The sequence below is a fragment of the Thamnophis sirtalis genome, unplaced genomic scaffold (assembly GCF_051295495.1).
Source record: "Thamnophis sirtalis isolate CommonGarterSnake01/CBP01778 unplaced genomic scaffold, rThaSir2_p1.2 scaffold_3, whole genome shotgun sequence".
Lineage (NCBI taxonomy): Eukaryota > Metazoa > Chordata > Lepidosauria > Squamata > Natricidae > Thamnophis > Thamnophis sirtalis.
The window spans coordinates 114,127,449-114,150,253 of record NW_028261383.1 but is presented as its reverse complement, the minus strand read 5'-3'; the positions used below and the strand labels follow the sequence as shown (position 1 = coordinate 114,150,253).

The following is a 22,805-nucleotide window of genomic DNA, read 5'->3' as shown; positions in this document are numbered from 1 at the left end:
GTTTGGAACAGAATTCATTCTTTCCTTGTCATTGGACAGGGACTATAGCTAATAGCTTTTGAAGTTTGGTGATAAAAATTAAAAGGCATAACTGGAAGAAGACAGTGCAGCAAGGAGGAATCAAGGGAAACTATTGATCTTAAGGATTACAATACTTATTTTCTTATTAATTTAATTTTAAAAACATTGCCAGTTACATTAAAAACTAAAACAGTACTTTAATATAAACATATCTCTGCTGGAATTTTAAAGGAGCCTGAAGACCTAGCTTTTCATTAGGGCTTTGATGGGGGTGACTGTAGACTTCCTTTCAACCTAGATTGTTTTTATTTTGGTTGCTTTGCTTTATTTTTTTCCCCCATCCAGTTTGTTGTCCTGCCATCTTTACCCTTCTATTGTTGCTTAATTGTTTTTATTGTCCAGTTTTTTTTTAACTTTTTAATTTAAATCATTTGTAAAATACCAGAGTCTCTGGGAGTCAGGTTGCATATGAATTTAATTTTTTTAAAAAAATCTCAAAATATTCTGGCCATGACCTCATCCTTTTTGAAAAGTATGTTACTCAAAGACAAGGCAGCCAACAACATAAGCACTTGTATTTACTACTGGTTAAATCATTGGCAACTGGTACTTTTCCTTTATTTATTTATTTTGTTCATTTCACTTTTCTGCTGGCCCTCCATGCCTTATTTCTTTTCAGTCCCATACGGGAAATTTCATAAAAGTAGACTTCACTTAATGACTGCCTCAGCAGTTACAGTGATGATGGAAAAGTAACTTTGCCACCTAAATATTGGCATTTATGGCCTTCATGGCATCATTTTCAGTCCCATTGTTCACCATTACAGTCAGACAGTACATGTTGCACTGTTAATGAAGAAACTGCCTAAACAACCAATCTCTTCCTGAGCTGCTGTAACCTCCCCCCAAAATGCTAATTGTAAGTTAACAAGCTCAGCTCTTTCATCTTAATTAGTTGACTCCCAGCTGCTGCCTGTAACAGACAAGACTTTAACTAGGTTCACATCATCAGCTTTTTGTTTAACTCCTACATTGTTCAATGAGCAGCTAGGTGTACAACTAGTGGCAGGGCATTCCCTTGTACGTGTATGCCCCATGGTGTGCCTGCTTCCTTTCTTGTAATCCATTAATTCTCTTCTTGGGAATTATCTCAATGCCAGGGTTTGGAGAAGTGGGGAAAAGGGGCTTGGAGATTTGCCCGTTTACACCTCTTCGTCATGAGTCAGGTTTTGGAAATGTTCCCACTGTTTGGGCTCACCCAGCCATTTGGGGCCATGTCCTGTCACTATAAAGCAAATCAAAGCTGAAATAAAATAATAAGCACAGTTGTGGACACAAGTGTTCCATTTAGCAACCAAGTTGTCAATCTCAATTGTGAAAGCTAAATGAAGCCTACCTGTATTGCAGGCTACAGTTCCTGCCAATGTGTTCAAGGTTTCTCTGGGATGTCGGGTCTTCCAGTACCTTCCAATCAATGTCCTGTGGCTAGGTGGGATGTCTAGTTTCCCTAATGCTGTGAAACGGAGGCCAGATCATCATTTCCGCTGTTATTCCTGATCCATGAATAGGAGTCGTGAAGAAGAGGAGGCTCTGGAGCAGGCACGTCGAGTTCACGAGGAAGCACGGCGGCGTCAGGAACAGCAGCCCCAGCATCATCCCCAGGCTCAGCAACAGGTGTCAGCGGCAGCCTCTGCTCCCCCGTCACAGAGCTCTCAGCCACAGGCTTCGCAGTCCATGCTGGACCAACAGAGAGAGGAACTCAGAAAACAGGAACAGGAACGAAGGCGCAGAGAGGCAGTAAGTGAAGGATAACGGTGCCCTCTGGGCTTTGAAAAGGTTCACAGTTCCCGTAGCGCAAGAGGCTGTGCTTGGAAATTTAGTTTTGAAGTCTTTTTCAAAGTGCCAGAAATGCCAGCCTTTCGCCCAAGTGTGACGCTAGTCTCCAGTAAACATACCTGAATGGCACTTAACTTTTCTGTAAAAGAAATATTATTGGAATTTTGCAGGAAAACAAAATACCCATGCCATCCCTAATGTAAATTAGGCAAAGTAAAATGAGTACCTCGATCCTTTTGAAGAAAGATCACAGTGTGTATTTGGAGATTAGAATTTGATTCTATTGAATTTAGGAAGAAATAATCATTGTGAAGCAGGGCCAGTTGATACTGAGGAAATTAGAATACTTGTACATTGTACTGTTCATTTGAAAGACCTTTTTTACACCTCTGATTTTTTTCCTCTCCAGATATCTACCTTTTCTCTCTCCCACCTTCCCCTGTTTCTTATTTCTTTTAACTACTTGCCTTCCATGAAAAACTTGTGCTGTTCATGCTATAAATACATATATATCTTCCACATATATACTTTGAAGTCTGTCAGTTCTTTCTCCCAAAATGTTGACCTTCCTCCCCTCCCTTTTTCTTTTAACTCTGTCTCACATATCTGGACCATCAGTTCTCGCAAGTTAGATCCTCTGCCGCCATCACTTTATAATCTCATTCCAGTTTCTTTCCTTTACCTTCTTTTTCTTTTTTTTCACCCCTTCACAGGAAATTCCTCAGTGTATAATGTTTTTGGTATTGTTGGGCTTTTTTTTTATAAGACAGGGAAATGGTTTCTGATAAGTGAATATGGCTTCCCCTCGGTCTCTGCTAATGTTAATCTGCATGATAAACTTTTATAGACTAGAGTTCTAGATCAGGTAGTTGCTGTTAATCTATTGAGGTTTTTTTTTTTCCTGTGAACCAGGATGACTGCTGCATTCTTTTTCTCTTTCCCTTTAGATGGCATCTACTATCGACATGAATTTCCAGAGTGATTTGTTGGCAATATTTGAAGAGAATCTTTTCTAATAGCACCTGGTTTTCTTCACCTGAACTCCTTAATTTCCCAGCAAATTTTTGACTCTCCATAATGTTGTTGGCAGCTGGGAGGAGAGCATTCCTGCAGCCTTTCTGCATGTGTGACGGTTGTGGCCTCAGAAGGATCAGCAGAGTCTGCCTTACGATTTGACTTAATTCCCACCCCCACCCCATCCCCCAACCTCACTGAAGAAAGCGAGACCAAGATGAGTCAACTTTGTACTAGGTTTGCATCAGTGGACATGCAGTTGCTGGGAAGGGTGCCCCCTATCACTTGATATTCTCTATGCCAAACCTACTTGCAGTATATCCAGAACTTGATGCTGTTTACCCTTTTTCTATTCAAAAGCATTCTGAATTCCAGAATGTCTTTGATGCTACCGTGCTGTATGCTGGCAGCACCAGACACTCTGCATTGAGAGGCTGTGTACAGAAAGACCCTGCCTGGGCTTTAACAGGGAAGACACACAAGCTGTTTTGGGTCCTTTCATCACTGGCTTTGCCTTTAACTAAACTTCCCACAAGCCTTTAGCTGGGAGCCATTCTCTGTAAGTGTTTGCTTGTGAAAAAGGGAATAATTTAGTGGAGGTGTCAAGTAAGTGTAACTGGCCATTTGAGTGAGGTTTTTGTTTTAGCATTGTGTGGATGACAGGAATCTGAGCTAGACTACCAACCAAAGTCAGTTTCTTTCAATCTGTTTCTTTTCCTCCAGATACATTGGCACTGCTCAACTCTTTGAGTAGGTATTCTTGTCTCTTCATTACAGAGTGGAGTGGAGTGGGGAAAACTTAACACCAGGGGAAGCTCCCACCCTGTCAATAGTGTTTGACTGTGGCTGTATTGTATAGTGAATATAGTTGGCATATATTTGTTTGAGTTTTATGGTGAGCTCACCATACTCTGTAAAGACACTGCTTCTATTTTGCTCAGTTCCAGACTTTTAGTCTATATTTTTAACTGTAATACCAGAAAACTACATTTTGGGTTTTAAATGTCATGAAGTCTGTTAAAATTAGTTTTTATACACAACAGAGCAGCTCTGGGGAGGGAGGTGGGAATGGATTTGGATTGGCAGGAAGGAAGACCTGTTCCTGTTGTCTTCCATTAAGTCCTTTCACATTTTAGCAGTAATCATTTTCTCAGCACTTTTAGCATATTCTTTTCATTTTACTCTTTCAAATGTTCCACGTTTATGTGCCATAAATACCCACTATACAGTACAATACTGGTGTGTCAGTATTGGCCAATCTCTGGAGTAATTAATTGGTTTTACTTTAATACGGTGAATATGCATTTGGTCTGTACTGATCATGGAATAAACTCATCTCTTTTTTTTTAAAGTTGGTGTCGTACTGACATTTCTTTTAATCTTGCTTATGGTAAAATGGCTTAAGTGAGAAAGGCTGTAAGGAGACTTGTTCCATTCATCTGTCTTGCTCTAGCAGGCAGGGAAATCTCCAGCCAATTCATACAATTTTCATCTTATCAGCAAGCTAGCTAATATTTACCCTGGGAGTCGTACTAGTGGAGCAACAGCATTCTGTAGAAATGGTAGAAAGATGAACACCAAATATCAAGCAGTTAGTGTTTTCTCAGCATGGCTGGTTTCACACTGTAGCATCAAGCCAAAAGTAGGAGAACAGCACACTGATTGTTTTCAGTCTTGTTCCCATTTGGGGCGAATCTCAACATGTAACATAATTTCCAGCAATAAAATTTAGCCCAGCTTCCTGTATTGTGCTAAATTAAGAGCGCTTGAACTATTGTAGTTGACCCTGTGAGGATCCAGAGGAAGATAATAGTACTTCACTTTTCTGCACTGTTGGTCAAAATTAGTGTTCCAATATGAATTGCTGGACATGGATTTTCTAGTTCAGAGCTTGCAAATTGCCATTCTGTTGCTACTTCTTTTGAAAAAACACGACTGCTTGCTTCAAAACTTTAATTGGCCTAAGTAGTGGGTTTGGACTGTGAATTAAAGTTATTCAGAGTGCTTATTTTGGTCAAGAATGGTATGGTTAGCAGCTGTAGAGAAGGCAACTGTTCTTTGGGTAGCTCCACCAACTTTGTACTTGCACCCTCGGCCAAAGACACCTCTGTTTTTCCTGATGACAGAACTTCTTGTCCTGCCAATGTCTCAACCCTTCATTTTTATCATATTGGACTACTGATTTCAACAGCTACACCATCTGCCCAATTTAATTATGACTAATCTAATATGGAGAGACACTCACGTTAAGAGAGCAGAGATCCCAGATGGAGTAAAAGAAGGTAGCTATTTCTGTTAGTCGACTTCCAGGCCCCTACATCTGGTGGGGGGGAAACCTGAATTGTCCCTCCTGAAATGATTATAGTTATGTATCAGGAGAAATGGGGCATCTAAGAAAACATTTATTGTCTCCAAATAGTATTGCCCTTAACCTTGCGATTTGCTTCAACATCATTCTCAGGTCTTTTTGTAGGAGTTGAATAATAGGACCTGCTATACAACACCAAGATCAAGTGATAGGTCATTTGTTGCCTATTTTCAATCTAATTTGGCCTTGGCTTTCCAATGTGCAGTTAAAATTTCCAGGCCTTTAAGCAGTTGGAAGTGCACGGTCACACATATTAATATAGGTAACTCAGGTTAGTAGCCATGTACAGAAGAAATGAGACTGGGTCTAGAGGCAGTTGTTTCTTTGACAGTCTTGTGAACAGCCAGTTCTCACGCTGAATTTTTACCTAAAGGTGCCTTTTAACTCTACAACATTAGAAGATCTCTGCCTTTCTCCATCAAGTATTCAATTGTTGAAAAAGATAAATAGGAAGGTTTAGAAGGGGCAATATTACCCCTCAGACAGCTTTTTCTGAAGGCTTCTTGCTGAAAAGAATGTGCAATTAAGTGCTGATCAGGTTTTCTATTACAAAAAGTTGACTGTGCTTTCCTTCTATCAGGGAGTTGCCAGTCTTGAGAAGGCCATGAAGTGTTGTGCTTTGCCTCCAAGCAGTACTTTTGTGTCTGGAGTGGCTTAGGCTCATGGCCAGTAACCACATCTAACATTAAAATGCAGTTGAGTGGTCGGAAAATCTGAATTCCTGAGGACCACGCTTGGGCCTCAGATTACCTCTCGTACAGAACATCTAAATGTTCTGTTTCCGGACCAACATAAAGGTAGTTACCATATGCTGGATTGTATAGGACACTAGTTTCCTCCCTTGATCTGCTTATGTGTGGGTGTTAACACTTCCGAATCGGTGAAATGTTAGATCACCAGCTCACACAATTTCTTCGTGAAGGCTTAATGGTTGGATTAGCCCTTATAGTCTTCTACTTAATCCCAGGAATTGTCAGGAAAGGGGGCTTCTATCTCTGGCAACGGCTCAGACTTGAATGAAAATAAGTCCCTTGCATCCCCTTCTTGTTGTCCTTGTGTTACTGCACATGTCTTTTTACCATGAGCTAATTAACTAGCCTTAATCTTCTCTTAGCTCTTGTTTAGATCCTTGATGAGGAAGTAGGAATGTTGGTTTTCCTCTGAACATGTTCCCATTCTTTCATTTTCATTGCCAGTCATTTCTCACAGTATTCCTTGGCCTTCCATCTATCCATCCCCTCTCCCCAGTCACCTCTTTTACAAAGCACTTTGGATGAACATCTCCCTCCTTTATTAATTTTATGCTCAGGGTTTTTGGGGTACTTTAAGTGCACATCCGCTGTGAAAGTTGATCACATATGACTCACTGCAATTGTACATAACAAAACCGCACCACACTGACAAAAATGAAAACGTAATGAAGTGGAGATGCTGGAACTTCTATCAAGAGAGCACCCTCTGTTGTAAAAAATTTAAAATAAATAATTTATATGTATGCAATGAACAACACCCCATTCCCTGTATCTAGTCAATAGCGAGATTAGTTGTTTTTTATTTTAATGTTTAACCTTCTTTTTGCATTGAACATTTGCCAAACTTTCTTGTCTGTAGTTGAGAGTTTCAAACTGTGATAGCAAGTTTTTTTAGCTTGGTGGCTTTCTCCGTTGTCTTGTTCTTCCTCGCTTTCCTCTTCTGATCATTTCTGTGTTTTACAACTTTTTTGAAATGTTTACAGGCCTTCACTTATTTACTTTAATTTTCTTTTTTTAAACTGTACTTGGTCTTTGATTTTTATATATTTCTACATGATGAACATGGATGGTATCATTAAATTGGAGACATTTTTTTCTGCCAAAGGATTGCTATTCTCTTTCTTTCTTTCTTTCTTTCTTTCTTTCTTTCTTTCTTTCTTTCTTTCTTTTGGCTATATGTGTGGTTTATTTTTGTTTTTATAAAATGTTTTGAATTTATAATATGGTTATCATTCAGACTGACATCTATTTAATTTCTCCTTCTTCCCCCTCCTCCATGTATAAGTTTAATAACTACAGAGTTTTAAGTGTAGGGGTCTAGCCTAAATGATGTAACCTTGGTTATTTTTTTTCTCCCTCCAGTCCTGTACAAATAAATAAATGAAATGTACAATTCCACTGTACTTAACGCACGGAACGCTTGGCAAATAATTATGTCAGTGAATTTGAAACTTGTATTAAACACTTTAGACATTTGTAGAAGGGAATTCATAGAGTTTTCACTTATATACTAAAGGTTTTTTGTGCAGTTCTCATTGCAAAAATAAACATTTGTACTGAATATATGAAGTAAACTTTTTCCCTTTCATCTTTCACTCTTTAGTAGCAAGTTTTGGATAAGACTGCATTGAGTTATGGGTCCCAACATTTCCAGAGGCTTTAATCCCAGCTTCTATTCTAAAAGTGCGATGGAAGTCAAGCTGCAGAAGCTTTTTCTAACATTTCAGGTCTTGCCATACTGAGAATTAATTTAAATGAGAAACCTACCTGGCCAAATCCAAAATTCCAAACAGTAACAATAGAGTACCTGTATGAGAAAATTAGCAGATGAACGCAACAATACTACTAAATTTAAAGATAGCATCTAGTGTTTGATGCAACATGGTGTATCAATCAATTGATACACAAAATAAAATAATCCGTATCATGTGACAAAATGTAAAATGTAGCCATAAACCCTCTAAACTTTTCTATCATGCCATTTAATATGTTGGCTTTCTGGCTAAATTGAATAAAAAAGTATCTGCAATTTGCCTGAAATATCTTGGGTTCTAGTCTCAAGTGGTGAAACTTAGGCCCTGAAGCTGCAAGTCTTCCCATTCATTAAAAACTTGTGTTTTTCCTTCCTTGAAAAATAGGAAATGAGAAAGCTGCAGGGGAAATAAAGCCCATCAAAAAAATAGGTGAAAATCCCAGTTCACTTTCATCTGCACAAAATGTACTGGCATTGTATGATAACTATTGCAGTGCTTATTGGCCATCAAAATATCTTATAAGTCTGTAGGCAAAATTTGCAATTCTAGGCTCAGATTCATTTGCATTAGGAATGCCACACATTTCAAAACTAAAGTCTGGGGCCCTTCAATATGCAAAATGGAAATGCTAGGCTAATGCATTAACAGTACATTCTATTCAAATCCAAGTCTTTCAAATGGTGAATGAGTAACAGTACAGAGAGATAAACAAACTAACAATATGACTGATATGACATTAGGAAAGTAAAATACAATGATTAATGTGATTGCATCAATTATATGTTGCAGAATTAATACGCTGCGTGGCTTATATTAGCCATTGTATAAAAGCATATCATTATTGATGTAATTGGTAAGAGTGGTCAATTTAACTTAGAAAAACTTTTACCGGTGGTTCTTAACTTACAACTATTCGCTTAAGGATTGTTCAAAATTGCAATGGCAGTGAATATAGTGACTTACAACTGTCGTGGCATCTCTGCAGTCACACGATCAAATTTGGGCGCTTGGCAACTGGCATGTATTTATGACAGTTGCAGCATCCCAGGAATCCTATGATTATCAATTGTGATCTTCCCATCTGGCTTCTGAGAAGCAAAGTCAATGGGAAAAGCCAAATTCACTTAATGATTGTAACTTAACTGGAGTGATTGGCTTAACAACTGTAGCAAAAAAAAATTGTAAAATTGGACACAACTCACCTAACAACCTTGCTTATCATTTGAAACTCTGGTTCTAATTGCGGTTGTAGTTGAAGACTATCTATGGCAAACCTATGGCAAGCATGCCACAAGTGGCATGCGGAGCCATTTGCTAGGGCATGCGAGGCCTTGTCCTGTCAGCTCCAGCGCTCATGTGTGCACTGGCCAGCTGACTCCGGCCTTCATTTCCGGATGTGTTTTGCCCTCCAGCAGCTTCCTTGAAGCCTCCAGAGGGCAAAAAACCACCCAACGTGCAAACTGGAAGTTCGGGAACAGACTTCCAGTTAGTGCGTTAGGCCGTTTTTATCCCTCCAGAGGCTTTAGGAAAGCCTCCAGAGGGAGAAAAATGGCCCTACAGGCAACCCGGAACTCTGTTCCCAAACTTCTGGTTTGTGTGTTGGGCCGTTTTTCCCTGAAGCCGCAGGAGGGCAAAAAACAACCCAACACGCAAACCGGAGGTTCAGGAACGGACTTCTGGGTTGCCTGTAGGGCCATTTCTCTCCCTCCGGAGGCTTCAGTGAAGCCTCCTAAAGCTTCTGGAGGGCCTCAGGGGGGTGAGGGAGGCCGTTTTCGCCCTCCCCAGGCTCCTAGAAAGCCTCTGGAGCCTGGGGAAGGCGAAAAATGGGTCCATCGCACGCCAAAAGCGGGGGAGGGCGGGGGTAGCATGTGAAGGGTCATGCGCATAGAATTATGGGTGGCCACGCCTGCGCATGACCCCCCTGCGCTTCTCCCGCTTTTGGCATACAATGGCAAAAAGGTTACCCATCACTGATCTATACTTTGTCCTCCCTTACAAACCCCAATGACTGGATTCAGGCAACATTTTAAATCCAAACAAATAACAGTGCATTCTGTGTAGCTGAAAATGGGTTGCATCGACACAATGCCTTGAATACTCACATAGCATGCTGTGTTATCATTTACTATACTGATTCTTTGAATAAGCACAGCTGTGAATTTAGTGCACATTCTGAATCTTATATGCTCATCAGCAACTGGATTCACACAACGTATCTACATTAGACAAACCATGTTTTATTTTATTGTACTGTCTGATTCCAGTCTGAAGCACATTGCAAAAGAAAGATAATCTAAAACAGGGATGAGTTGAAGGACTGAAGGATTTTTGTAATGTTAGGTCTTTGAGGGACACAAATCTATGACAATAGTGAGATTACAGGAGAGAGCAGAATTAACATTTTCAGTTATTACTTTAAACACATTCAGCTGGTCCCTCACTTCCTTCAACATGACACTTTCACCATTTATTGATATCAGGAGTTCCTGATTACAGGTAGTCCTTGACTTATGGCCACAATTGAGCCCAAAATTTAGGATGCTGAGTGAAAAATTGGTCAAATGAGTTTGCCCCATTTTATGAACTTCCTTGCCACAGTAGTTAAGTGAAATTGTTAGTAATACATGGTTCCACATTGACTTTGTCAAAAGGTGGCAAAAGGTGATCACATGACCCTTGGGACACTGCAATGGTCATAAATATGAACCACGCCAAGCATTTGAATTTTGATCATGTGCCATGGGGATGGTTCAACGGTCGTAAGAGTGAGAAACGATCATGTCACTTTTTTCAGTGCCATTGTAACTTTGAACAGTCATTAAATGAACAGCTGTAAATTGAGGACTGCCTGTATACATAAACTTGTGCTTCCAGCTTTTTCCTTTTTCCCGGCCACCTTGCATCCTGGCTGGCCTTCCCAGCAGGGCAGCACTGTTTTGCATAATCTTTTAGTGTACACCTTCCACTAATCCTAATGATATCACATCAAGGAAGTCACTAATAGCTGACTTAGTTCTGATTCTGTAGAGATCTCCCTGTGTGGGAGGATGTCAAAAAAACTATTTCCTCATTGGATTTCATGTTTTGGATTTGTGCTCACGGGGAAATAAACAAAAGAAGAGACCATTCCGATTTTTGGTAGTGGTGGGGAGTCACTGATTGCCCATCTTGAGCTACACATACAGAACTACTATGTCAATTGATACATCATGTTAAACTGTAGTGTAATTTGGATTTTGATTGTTTCCGATCTCAAAGACCACAGGAAACCATTGTTGAAAATGTGGCCTCACTAAAATAGCTATAGCCTACAAGCAATCCTCAACATAACAGTTCATTTAGTGACCGTTCACAGTTACAACAGCCCTGGAAAAAAAGGGGGGGGCTTCTGACGTTTTCGCAGTTACAACCTTTGAAGCAGTTCCATGATCATGTGATCAAAATTCAGTGGCTTGGCAACTAGTTGATATCTATGACCGTTGCTGTGTCCTGAGGTCACACAATCACTTTTTATGACTTTCTAACAAACAATGGGGAAGCCAGATTCACTTAACAAGTTACTAACTTATCAACTGCAGTGATTCACTTAACAACTGAAGCAAGCAGAGTCGTAAAATGGGGCAACACTCACTTAGCAATGTCTCACTTAACAGAAATTCTGGGCTCAATTATGGTCGTAAGTGGAGGGCTACCTGTATTTTCACCACATCCATTGTTTGGCCACTCGGGGGGAGCGGGATTTGAAGGATAGGAATAGGAACACTGCTTCCCAGAGGCAAAACATACGACATAAACTTAGCCAACTGTGTGGCATTCCGAGTACACTGTATTTAACCTCTTTGCGATGGGAGTGAAAGCAGTTGAATAAACAAACTCATACATCCTTAGTTAAGATTATCTGAGATTTTTTTTAAAAAAAATATGTTGCCCTGAATGGAAGTGAAATTCTACTAGTTCTGGGTTGGAAACATATCAGTTCTTGCTTTAAACTTGCTTAAAACTTACTTAGCTTATGTATATATTGCTGGCCATCAAATTTACAGTGCTATATTTTTTTTACATAACTCGGACAAACCCTTTAAGGGTTTTTTGGGCATTTTATATCTTAAATGCACTTATGTGAATTAATTAATAGTAATTTGGACTTTAAATTTGGTTAAAAACCCATAATATAAAAAAATGCCAAAAATTGATAAATTTGAAGACAATTTTGCATGTAGTGGCAAATCATGACGTCTAGGAGTTTTTTCAATATTTTATTGGTTTTTAGCACACCAAAATACATGGAAATTAGATGAAAATAATCAAATCAGATTAATTAATCAATCAGACCTGTGTAATAAATAAGTTCTTTTGCAGGCCAGAAGTGGTATTCTGCTGGTTCGCCCCAGTTTGGGCAAACCGGTAGTGGCGATGGTGGGAGACTCTGCCCACCTGCCCAGACATCATCAGACGCTCTGCACATGCGCAGAAGCACCGTGCATGAGTGAAGCATGCATGCAAACAAACATGCTCCTGGTTCTGAACCGGTAGTAAAGAGGATTTCATGCTTGCACTAGGCCCCAGGGTCAGCTGCCTAGGAAGTAGCTGGAGTATGAATCAAACAAGATCCTTGCAGTTTTATGTACTGTAAAGCAGTTGGAATTTCAATCAGTCATGTGCATACTTTATAGAGTTTATTTCTACATTACTGTTGGAATTGCATTTTATCCAACATCAGCTGCCTCTCTCTGTTTTTGCAACAACTGAAAGGTAGATGGTTCTCTTCCAGGAAACTAAAAGTGACTTGTTTGGAGCCTAGTGGCTTACTATCCCATAAACAATGCACACAAGGATTGAGTTCATACATTGTGCTTAGCCACGGATCTCATAATTGAAGAAGGCTCCAAACGTAGTTTAAATAGCAGGATCCAATCTGAGTCAGTCAGTGGGACCAGCAGCTTGTTCTTCCAAGCTTTCGGACTCATGCTGGAGCCTATCCTCAGGGAACTTCTCAATCACCAGGATGTGGAGATCCATTCCTCTGGTTCTGGTGACCCACTCAGATTGGATCTTGCAACATTATCCTGGAACACATATATCTGCCTTCATTCTATAGTTTATATAGTCCAGTGCAAAGTCAAAATAGATCTTAGCTAACTAACCCTATACAGGTAGCTAACTAACCCTGTACTAACCCTGTACAGGAAGTCCTCCACTTACAACACTTCATTTAGTGACCATTCAAAGTTACAACAGCACTGAAAAAGTGACTTATGACCAGTTTTCACACACTTATGACCATAGTAGCATCTTCATGGTCATAGGATCAAAATCCAGACACTTGGTAACTGACTCATATTTATGACCGTTGCAGTGTCCCGGGATCATGTGATCCCCTTTTGCGACCTTCTGACAGGCAAAGTAATTGGGGAAGTCAGACTCACTTAACAACAGTTTGACTAATTTAACAACTACAGCAGTTCACTTAACAATTGTGGCTAGAAGGCTCATAAAATGAGGCAAACTCACTTACCAAATGTTTCACTTAACAACTGAAATTTTGGGCTCAATTGTGGTCGCAAGTCAAGGGTTGGCTGTATTGTATTTTTTTCCCTTTACCCTTGAGATGAAGTTCAGTCTTCCGCCACTATTCTTTGCACTGCTCTTAACCTTCACAAACATAAGATGAGGACTACCTATAGTTACACGGGGTGGATGCGGAGGTCAGCAGGGGAAACCTCTGGAATGGCTCTCCCATTAAGCGGAGAGGGGGAGCCTTAATGTTGTGGGCATCCCCCGAGCCGCATCTTCCTTGGCTGTTGTTAAGAAAGTGCAGCCAGAGGGCCCCAAAAATCACCTGCCTGTGGGCTTGGACTCCGTTTTCTGAAGCAGCTTATCGCTGCCTTCTCCCGGAGGCTTCCTCGTACCAGTAGCAGATCTGGCCCTGCTCGGCTTGCTGCCCCTTCAAAAATAAACAGGCCTCGACCGCCCAGCATGCCAGAGACTCGATTACATTGGCTGCGTTAGTTGAATTTTGAAGCTGGGCCTTCCTGGGGTTCTTGGAAGGGCGAGCCTGCGCCTTTAAAAAATGATTTAAAAGTAGAAAGAATATTTTTTTTAAAGGATAAATGTAGAGAGAAAAGGAGAGCAAAGCTCAAAGCTGCTGCTCTCTCCAGTAGCAGTAAATAAATAGCTCACGGTTATGCTATTAGAGAAGACCTCCAAGGTCCATCTCTGCTATTATGTTATTCTGTTATTCCAGTATTTTAAAAAAATCCTGACCTGTCCCGAGTCAAGAATATTTTGGAGTCTACCCCAAACCTGCCAGAGGCTGTGGGGGTCCTTGCTGCTCCCTGAGCTTGGTTGTTTTCTTCCGCCTTAAAAACAAAACGCCTCCGATCTTGCAGCAGCCGATCCCCACACTCCCCCACCACCCCTCCCAATTGGGCTCTGGAGACGAGATCCAGGCCCGGCCGCCACCTCCAATCTTCCCCGGAGCAGCGACCAACTCGCCGCCTTTGCCAACCCCGGCGGCGGAGGATGCCCGCCGGTGGGCGCTCTCACCGCCCTCGCCAGCGCGCAGGAATAGCGCCAGCCTTCGCTTGGTGGGGCGGAGCTGCGAAGTTGGCTTTAAACGGAGGAAGCGCGGTCCTTCCGCTTCTCTGAAGGTCGGAGCTGGGATTTGGGGCGACGTTTGAGCTTTGGCCGTTTGACCCTCGTTGATTCGTGCTGCGGTTTGTGCGGGTAACTGTCTCGTAGATTGGGGTCGGGGCATGCCAAGCTCCCAAGCTCTTTGACACCGGCTGGCATTCGGTAGTCTGGACGCCCGCGTTGTAGCCAATCGCGTTTTAACGTCGGAGTTCATGTGAATGCAACCGGTGCTGTGGATTTAGCTCCCCGGGGGAACCCTGGTTTTACCCTGTGGGTAAAGAGGTTCGAGAGAAGCAATTTCGGCAAATCTGTCAGATCGTTTCGAGGTGGAGAAGGAAAAGGAAAGAATTTAGGAAAGCGAGAAGGCTTTTGCAAAGCTGAATAAGAGGTATCATTTTGCAAAACCTAAATAGAAACGTTATTAACTTTTGAATTTCCAGCTCTCCCCTTTTCTGAAAGAAAGCAACTAGGGTCCTTGTGGAAAATGTCAATTAATGTAAATGTATTTCTCCTGCCAGCCAGGTGATGCTCTCTATTCCCTTTTAGAGGTGTTATCTGCAAATTTATCTAAAGTATATTCTTATTATCCTGGCTGCCATTTATGAAGCTGCATAGCATTCAAACGAAGGGTTGGGCCTGATCAGACTGAGTTTGGATATGGATTTTCATTTTCTATTCCTCAGTTGTTTCTGCATCCTGCACATCCTAAGCCACAGAGGCAAACAGGAATCCCTTCTTCTCTGGGAGTTGTTGCAATTGATGTAGCTTGAAGTATTTGTTGGTGTCTAATGCTATTTGGAATTAAAACTGTGTTGTTTTAACTAAAAGAAAAAAAATCTTCCCTTTTGCCCAGGATTATATCCAAAAAATGGTATCTCTCTATCGCTCCTTACTGGTGCCCACTCGCATAATGCTGAAGGCCTCCAACATTGTGATGCAGTTGACCTTCTATGGTGCTGGTTGTATTGCTGCTGTTTTCTACTTTATGTGGGTGTTCAAGCTGATACTAACTAAGGGCCCAAGACGGGTGTTCCGGAAAATTAAGAGGCTCCCACCAAAGATCCTCACTGATTCCTCTTATGGTGAACACAAGTATCTGACCCTCAAGGTGAGCCTGTTTAAGTAAAGGTAGAGTTTACTGAGATCACATTAATCAAAGTTCACTTCAGATGTGAAGATAAGATCTTGGAGCATAGTGCGAAGAAATATATTTGAAAGGCTGGGAGGGGCATGTCTTAAGCCTTGATTACCTGCCTGTTTAGCATAATAATTTCTGTTCTGAATGGCAGCTGCTGTCAAGAATGCAGGAAGAGGACTTCTTACCCAGTTTTCTAGCTGTAGATCAAATCTCTTGCAGGCAAAATGTGCTTTCTCACATGATTCTTGCATAACGGTGTGTTATTTACATCTTTCTCTGTCTTGGCACATTTGAGAAGTCGGGGATACGGCTCCACTACGTTACAGCTGGTGAAGAAGGGGCCTGCCTGATGCTTTTTTTGCATGGATTTCCCCAGAGCTGGTAAGTCTTACTTTGGTGTGGTAGTGGTAGAACATGGTCATGCAGACAGTTTTAAACTGAGGGTTGGCATAAGTTAACAACCCAATGTGCAGGAATCCAAAATTGCAATCATCTTGGATTTGAACAATAATGAACTTCAAATTTAGATTTAAGCATATGATAAGGTAACACATCTGTACTCAGGAAATGAATAAGTGTCCAATCATGTCCATAGCTACAAAAAAATCCAAAGATATCATACACATGGTATATTACAAATGTAGGAGAGATGCATGACATAATTGGGACAGGAAATTACCCAGAGAGAACTGATATTCAGCTAATTGGAATTACATTTCTAAAAGACACTATAAATTTGATTTGATTTGATTTGATTAAACTTGTATGCCGCCCTATTCCCCCAGGGGACTCTGGGCGGCTAACAAACCAAATAGGGAAAGGGGAAGTACAAAAGACAAAGAAGACACACAAAAAAACAAATTAAAAACTCATCAACAGCCACAACCTTTCGAGTGGGGTTGGGAACTCATCAGCCCCAGGCCTGCCGGAACAGCCAGGTTTTAATGGCTTTGCGGAAAGCCTGAAGGGTGGTGAGGGTCCGAATCTCTACGGGGAGATCGTTCCAGAGGGCCGGAGCAGCCACAGAGAAGGCCCTCCCCCGGGGGGTCAACAATCGACACTGGCTAGTTGATGGAATCCGGAGGAGGCCTAATCTGTGGGATCTAATTGGTCGTAGGGAGGTGATTGGCAGTTAAATCATTGTCAGGCATTCAATTTTAATTACAATTGCAAAATACACCATTTATTTAGTGTTAGCTACATGTCAAATGAAATGTAAAATATATGTCCGGTGGAATATAATGACTCCTAATCAAGTGAACTAGGAGGTCAATATGAATGATATCAACTTATGCTAAGAAAATACGTTATGGCAAGGGAGCCTTTCCCTGTCCTTTTTCCTTACCTCTATGTGGTTTCGGTATATATTATACAGGTTTACATGGCGCCATCAACTGAAGGAGTTCAGCCAAGCCTTTAAGGTAGTGGCACTTGATTTGAAGGGCTATGGCCTTTCAGATGCACCACTGGCTTGGGAGTGCTATCAAAGGGATATTATTCTGGAAGACATACAAGATGTCATCAAAGCCCTGGGCTCCAGTGAAAAAGATGGTGAGTTCAGTAAGAAGGTTTTTTTCCCCCCGATTGGACAATCCGATCTGCTATAATAGTGGCTATAGTAGCCCTTTATTCTTGGGTGTGGGAGTGGGAAGGGCACGCTTGCTGTTGCTTTCCTGGCTAAGCTTTCAAAAATATTTCAAAACTACTCCAGGGAGCTTCTTGTGACTGAGTGAATTGATGGCGAAGATACTTGTTCAGGATTTCTTTCCTCCTGGAAGTTTTTCCTCTTTTGTTCTTTAGGGGGTCCCAAGTGCATCCTGGTAGGTCATGACTGGGGAGCAGCAATTGCGTGTGAATTTGCAGCCAATTATCCTAACATGGTGGAGAAGCTGATTTTTATGAATGGTATTCCAACACATGTTCTCTTCGGTAAGTCCAATCTTCTGTGTCTTTGGGCTCACCATAAGGGATTCCTTATTCAGGGTTCAGTGGCCATTGGAATTGTATAGTGAGTGGTTTTGGGATCTGACTGTTTATAGAGGAAGGAAGCCTTTTCTAAATCAGATATTCTATCTCAGTAAGCTAGAGCTGGGCAACCTGAGAGCCCAGACCACTCTGTTTATCGTTTCTAGAGAGGTCTCTGGCCCAAGTTATTAAAAATGCATCAGATGAGTGTGGCACATTTACATGTGAGAAAGTAGCTGTAGCTCAGAGTAAGTAGCTAGGAGACAATAGATACCGATATTGGTTCACCTTGGCAACACTTGAATTCAAGAACCGGGTATGAGGGATTTGAGGCAGTGCTAAACCCTGTTTTAGAATGAGAATAAAGGCCAAGGGGAAGTGAAGTGGAGGCCAAATAGCAATGCCATCACATTCAGGAATGCCAATCTTTCTTGGCAAAGAACTTGGAGTAAGAAGAAGGAGGACGTTTTGAGGTTTGCTGACTGTCATCTCCAGCACGGGATTTTATAGAGTGAGCCCTAAAATAGGATGGGCCTGTTTAAAATGATGAAAATTCTTCTGTACCAAAAAAGAGAACAATCCACCCAAAAAGGATAAAAATCCTGACCCTGTGGGTCAGCCACCCTCTTTAAAGTGACTTGTGCTTCTTCAACATCGAGTTGTGTTTCTGGGCATGAAAAAAAAGATTCTCAGTCTTGATGGAAGCTTTAATTGCATAGCACGTTGGCCCAGAATTCATTGTAAAATATCAGTTGCTTCCCTTGCTTGGGCTGGCAGCTGATCCAAATGCTGAGAATAGAAATCCAAACTGAATATTTGAATTTTCGACTATTTTAAAGATGTTTGTATCAAGAGGGCGTCAAGAGAAACATAATCTGAAAATTAGCTTAAATAACTCCAGTGAGGCTTCTTAGCTCTTCAAAGAGGCCTTTTTTAGATGTTTCATATATATGCAGCATTGCTTGTTTGCCTCAGATTATTTTCCTTTTCAATCTTGCAGATTATTTCCCCAAAAATCTCTCCCAAATTATTAAATCCAAGTACATATTCCTGTTCCAACTACCAAAGATACCAGAATGCCTGTGTTCCTTGGATGACTTCCATGTGAGTAAAGATTAGGGAATAGCCTGAAAATCTGTAACCTCTTGGTCTAAAGAGCATTGATCTTACTCTCCTAAAAGAGTAATCTTAAATTATACATATAGTAATTGCTGGGAGGAATTATGGGTAATTTCTTTAAGGTTGGGTTTGTCATACTGCATTGGTGGTAGTTTTCTTCTTTTGGTCCCTCTGCCAGGTTTCCTGGTTTTATCTGAACCCTTTGATGCTGTCTACTTTTTAAAAAAGAAAATCAGACTCTTTCCCTCCATAGTGCTTCCCGTGAAGCTGTTCCATGTTTTCAGTTTGTCTCCGCGGAACAGACGAGTGGATTTTTCAGGGGTAAAAGAACTCCATGGAATGTGAGGCAAAGGTGAATTTGTTTCATGAAGGACTTGGGGATAAACAAAGAACAGCTCTAATTACCTGAAAGATGTTATGAAATGCTTAGATTCTGATATGTTTAGAAAGAGAAGGAGGAGCCTGCTGTGTATTTTCCTGCATTTCTGCCTAGAGTTGTGTTGCTCTGATCCTCAATAGTCTTTCCAACCCAACAGAATGTTAGATGGACAGGCCTGCCTGTCCATCTGTCAGCAGGAAGACTCTAGAGCAGTGTTTCTCAACCTTGGCAACTTGAAGATGTCTGGACTTCAACTCCCAGAATTCCCCAGCCAAGTTCTTCAAGTTGCCAAAGTTGAGAAACACTGCTCTAGAAACTGAACAGGATGGGACCAGGTTTGGTGGGGATAAAAAGTGTTCTGATCTAGGCTTCACCCAAATCACAAAACAGACTCCTTGTCGTGAAAAAAAACCCCTTTTTATTTGGCTTATGTGAATTCCTACCATTCACATCCAGCAAAGTCGTGGCAAACAGTCTTTCAAGGATCAATTGCAACCACTGACCTTATCAGTCCTTGGATAGTTGCCATGCCAGTAGCTTCCAGATGCAATGCTGTACAAGGAAATATTTGGCAAGAAGTCTCTCAGATAAGCAAATCTTCACACTAACGAACTAATTGTCTCCTGCAAACACTACTTGCCTTTTGTTCCTATTTATTCCCTATGGGAGGGGCCATTTGGCGTCCCCTTGTGCCTTTACTCCTGAGTTGACCTCTGTTCCTTAATTGTTCCCTCCTCCTGACAGCTCTTCCCACGAGCACATCGGGAACAGGCTCCAACTGTTCTTCAGTCCCACTTATCTCCCATTCTGAAGGTAGCCGATAACTGTCAGATGGCCCTGGCCCCGTCTCTGCCTCTGACACAGAGCCCTCATCAGAGCCTTCCCCAGACTCCAGGACTGGCTCATGTTCTTCCCCAACCTTCTCACTGTCTGAGTCTGCTGCCAGCTCTGTTGCTGAGCCACAACAAATAAAGGGGGAAGCTGGCAAAAGGAAGTTTGAGTTCAAAATGCAAAAGATCCAGAGGAAAAAAAATCCTCATTCTGTTCAGTCCCCTTGTCTGATCCTTGCTGGTCATGCAACCCATTGAAGAGTATACACAGCTTCCTCTGTGCTTCCCAGTGTACAGACACGTACAGATAGTACAGGTGGGGAAGACAGAAATGCAGGTAACACATAGTTTTATTTCATGGAAGCCTGTGGCTGCTATGGGTAGAAGGCTTATAGTAGAACCATTCTAGAAGCAAGATTGCATTCTTTCCTTGATTTATTGGGTGTTAATAAATCTTTAATTGCAACCAACGCAGCCATACTTCTGGATTAAGTGAAGCAACTTTGTCAGGTATCTAGTCCCTTTAAATCAGAATCCAGGAGGATAAACACATCAGACAAGTTCGTATTGCTTCAAGAGTTCCAGTGGGGTATTAATCATGAAGGTGTTGGACTAGGGCTGCAGGAAGTTTCAGGTTCAAATCAACAGTACCTTCAATCATAGAAGCTCACTTTGGGCCAGTCATTATCTCTCAGTTAAATTACATCATGGGACAAATGGATGTGCAAATGCTACATACACTCCTTGCAGAAAGAAAAAAGGGCTATAAATGTTATGCATAAATGTTTAAACTCTCAAAAGGATTTTCAACGGTTTGCTCTGTCTCAAAAGACCTGGTGTTATACAAGAGGGATATGTGTCTGACTTTATCTACATGTTTTGTCTTATTTCTAGATGATAAAAGTGGGCACACCATGTGAGAAGACAAGAATCCAGAGTGTTGATTCAGAGCAGATGAATTGCAGCCTTACTTTGTATAATTTCTCAAGGCCTAACGCCTTGACTCCACCTATTAACTACTACAGGAATATTCTCAGGTGGGAGAACACTCCACCTTGGCTCTGGTCTTGGGTACTATCAGCCTTTCTTCCTTCCCTTGGGATTGTCTGAACTAAAACCCAGTTTCTTTTAATATGTCAGGCCAGAGAAAATCCTGCTAGTTTTCTGAAAGGCAGTCTGACAGACCTTTATTTCTAGTAAAATTGGGAGGTATTGGGTGGTAGGCTGATGCTAAAGTACACATTCTGGTGAGAGAGAAGTTTCCTGAGGATGGGCTCCAGCACGAGTCCAAAAGCTCAAAAGAACAAACTTCTGGTCCCAGTGACTGACCCAGTTTGGATCCTATAACATTATCCCGGGACATGTATATTTCCCTTCATTCGTGATGCTAAAATATGAACATGCTGTCCTTAACAAATCCTCCTAGCTTCTTCTTAGTGATTGGTGTGCATGAAACCTGGGGGAGGGGGGTGTTGTAAGCATGTAAAAGCATTTTAGCATGTAAAAGCAGCAAGCTATTAATTAGACGGGGCTCATTTTAATGATTATCAACATGTGCCTGCCTTTACAGCTGGATACCGCCAAAGCACAAAGATATTTTGGTGCCCACTCTGCTGCTCTGGGGCCAGAAGGATGCATACATGGAAGAAGGACTGGTGAATCAGATACTGCCCTATCTCCAAGGCAGCTATCACATACATTTCTTCCCAGACGCGAGCCATTGGCTACCTGAGGAGCAGCCTGACAAGGTCAATAAAGTGATATGGGATTTCCTTCAAGGGAAGAAAAGTGATAAGGAGCTAAAGTAACTGTTCTATAAAGTAAAGGCATCTGTACTACTTGGCGTGAAGAAATAGCAGCCACTTGGCTCTGGATTTCTGATCCTTGTTTTGTGTGAGATGTCTGCATTGTATTGGAATCCAGTCTCAGGTAACGTTTAATTGGCATTTCCCCAGATTCCACTTCCTATTTTGCACCGCCATGGGATTAAAATACAATAGAAAAGCAAGTCTCAGCTATATTTGTTGACATGCCTTGCTGTGGCTGAGTCTTGAACTCTTCCTTACTGCCTAAGATTGAAAGACAAGAAGTTGTTGGCTTGAATCATATTGAAATCAAAGTTCTCATGACGAAGTCAGCCTCTTGTTGAACTATGAACCTGGGATGTACTATCTATTCCTCATGAAGAATTTGTTTCACGATCCATGAAGGACTTGGAAGAATGACTATGCTGGCAGATATCATAAAATTACCTGAGAGCTTATTTGCAAAAATATTGAACACTCCATTAATCTAAACAGAGAAAAAGCAAAGACTTTCTGTAGCAGGAAATGTCAAATATACTGTATGTATATATGATAAATTGCGGGAAAGAGACTATTCAGTATGTAAAAGGATGATGATGTGTGTATTTTAGTGTAATATAAATGCTCCCTTTGCAAGATTTGGGTAATATAATTGTTGCCTGCAATTGTGATAAAAGATTTTTGGGTTGTTGAGATTTCATTTATCCTCATATTTTGGACCTGATATTTATTTAAAAGGTTGAGTTGATAGATTGTTTGGGTCAGCAGGCTCTGGTGCAGGGCTGAATGTGGAGAATGCAAGGTTGGAAGCCCCAATCTTTCTTTCCCAGAAGCTTTTGAGATTGACACATACTAATTCCACATTGTGGCTTAGTAGTATTTTTTTTAGGGAGTGCCTTGCTTAGCATTTCTTCCTTGTCAAGGCAGATAAGAAAAGACATACAGCCTATGATCCTTCCTTATGCTGCCACCTGCTGACATACTGTAGACAGTGCAGACAGCTAAGGCTATATGGCTCCTCTTGAGCAGTGTTTTTCAACCACTGTGCCGCGGCATACTAGTGTGCCGTGACATAGTGTAAGGTGTGCCGTGGGAAAAACACCCGCCTATAGTCAATATAGGCACAGAGTTAAATTTTTTAAACATTTTCTAATGGTGGTGTGCCTCGTGATTTTTTTCATGAAAAAAGTG

The 22,805-nt window shown here is 41.3% G+C and overlaps 2 protein-coding genes and 1 long non-coding RNA gene across 13 annotated transcripts in view; 2 read left to right on the top strand and 1 right to left on the bottom strand.

Moving 5' to 3' along the window:
- Positions 1-4,222, top strand: part of BRD4 (bromodomain containing 4) — a 92,059-nt gene extending 87,837 nt beyond the window's left edge. For all 10 annotated transcript variants that reach the window (XM_014055926.2, XM_014055924.2, XM_014055918.2 and 7 more), the window contains 2 exons: positions 1,590-1,818; positions 2,805-4,222. In XM_014055926.2, the coding sequence (XP_013911401.2) occupies positions 1,590-1,818; positions 2,805-2,873 (298 nt within the window). In that variant the 3' untranslated portion in view covers positions 2,874-4,222. The remainder of the gene's footprint in view (positions 1-1,589; positions 1,819-2,804) is intronic.
- Positions 1,817-14,332, bottom strand: LOC148048113 (uncharacterized). Its single transcript, XR_015695979.1, has 3 exons — positions 13,261-14,332; positions 7,759-7,798; positions 1,817-1,996 (listed from the first exon to the last, which is right to left on the bottom strand). It is a non-coding gene; the product is annotated as an uncharacterized LOC148048113 (long non-coding RNA).
- Positions 14,333-14,334: 2 nt separating this feature from the next.
- Positions 14,335-22,307, top strand: EPHX3 (epoxide hydrolase 3). 2 transcript variants are annotated; one of them, XM_014055931.2, is made up of 8 exons: positions 14,335-14,471; positions 15,232-15,486; positions 15,815-15,897; positions 16,892-17,067; positions 17,317-17,445; positions 18,482-18,585; positions 20,704-20,846; positions 21,380-22,307. In XM_014055931.2, exons 2-8 carry the CDS (start codon positions 15,247-15,249, stop codon positions 21,615-21,617), a joined length of 1,113 nt encoding a protein of 370 aa, XP_013911406.2. In that variant the 5' UTR covers positions 14,335-14,471; positions 15,232-15,246; the 3' UTR covers positions 21,618-22,307. The 2 variants fall into 2 exon arrangements, with proteins under 2 accessions (XP_013911406.2, XP_013911405.2); XM_014055930.2 differs by lacking the exon at positions 14,335-14,471 and adding an exon at positions 14,478-14,766.
- The last annotated feature ends 498 nt before the right edge of the window (positions 22,308-22,805 follow it).

Excerpts from the sequence above, each read along its gene's own strand:
- EPHX3 (XM_014055931.2), top strand. The coding sequence starts at position 15,247 with ATGGTATCTCTCTATCGCTCCTTACTGGTGCCCACTCGCATAATGCTG. Across the intron at positions 17,068-17,316 it reads GGGCTCCAGTGAAAAAGATG|GGGGTCCCAAGTGCATCCTG; the intron begins GTGAGTTCAGTA and ends TTTGTTCTTTAG. Across the intron at positions 17,446-18,481 it reads TCCAACACATGTTCTCTTCG|ATTATTTCCCCAAAAATCTC; the intron begins GTAAGTCCAATC and ends TCAATCTTGCAG.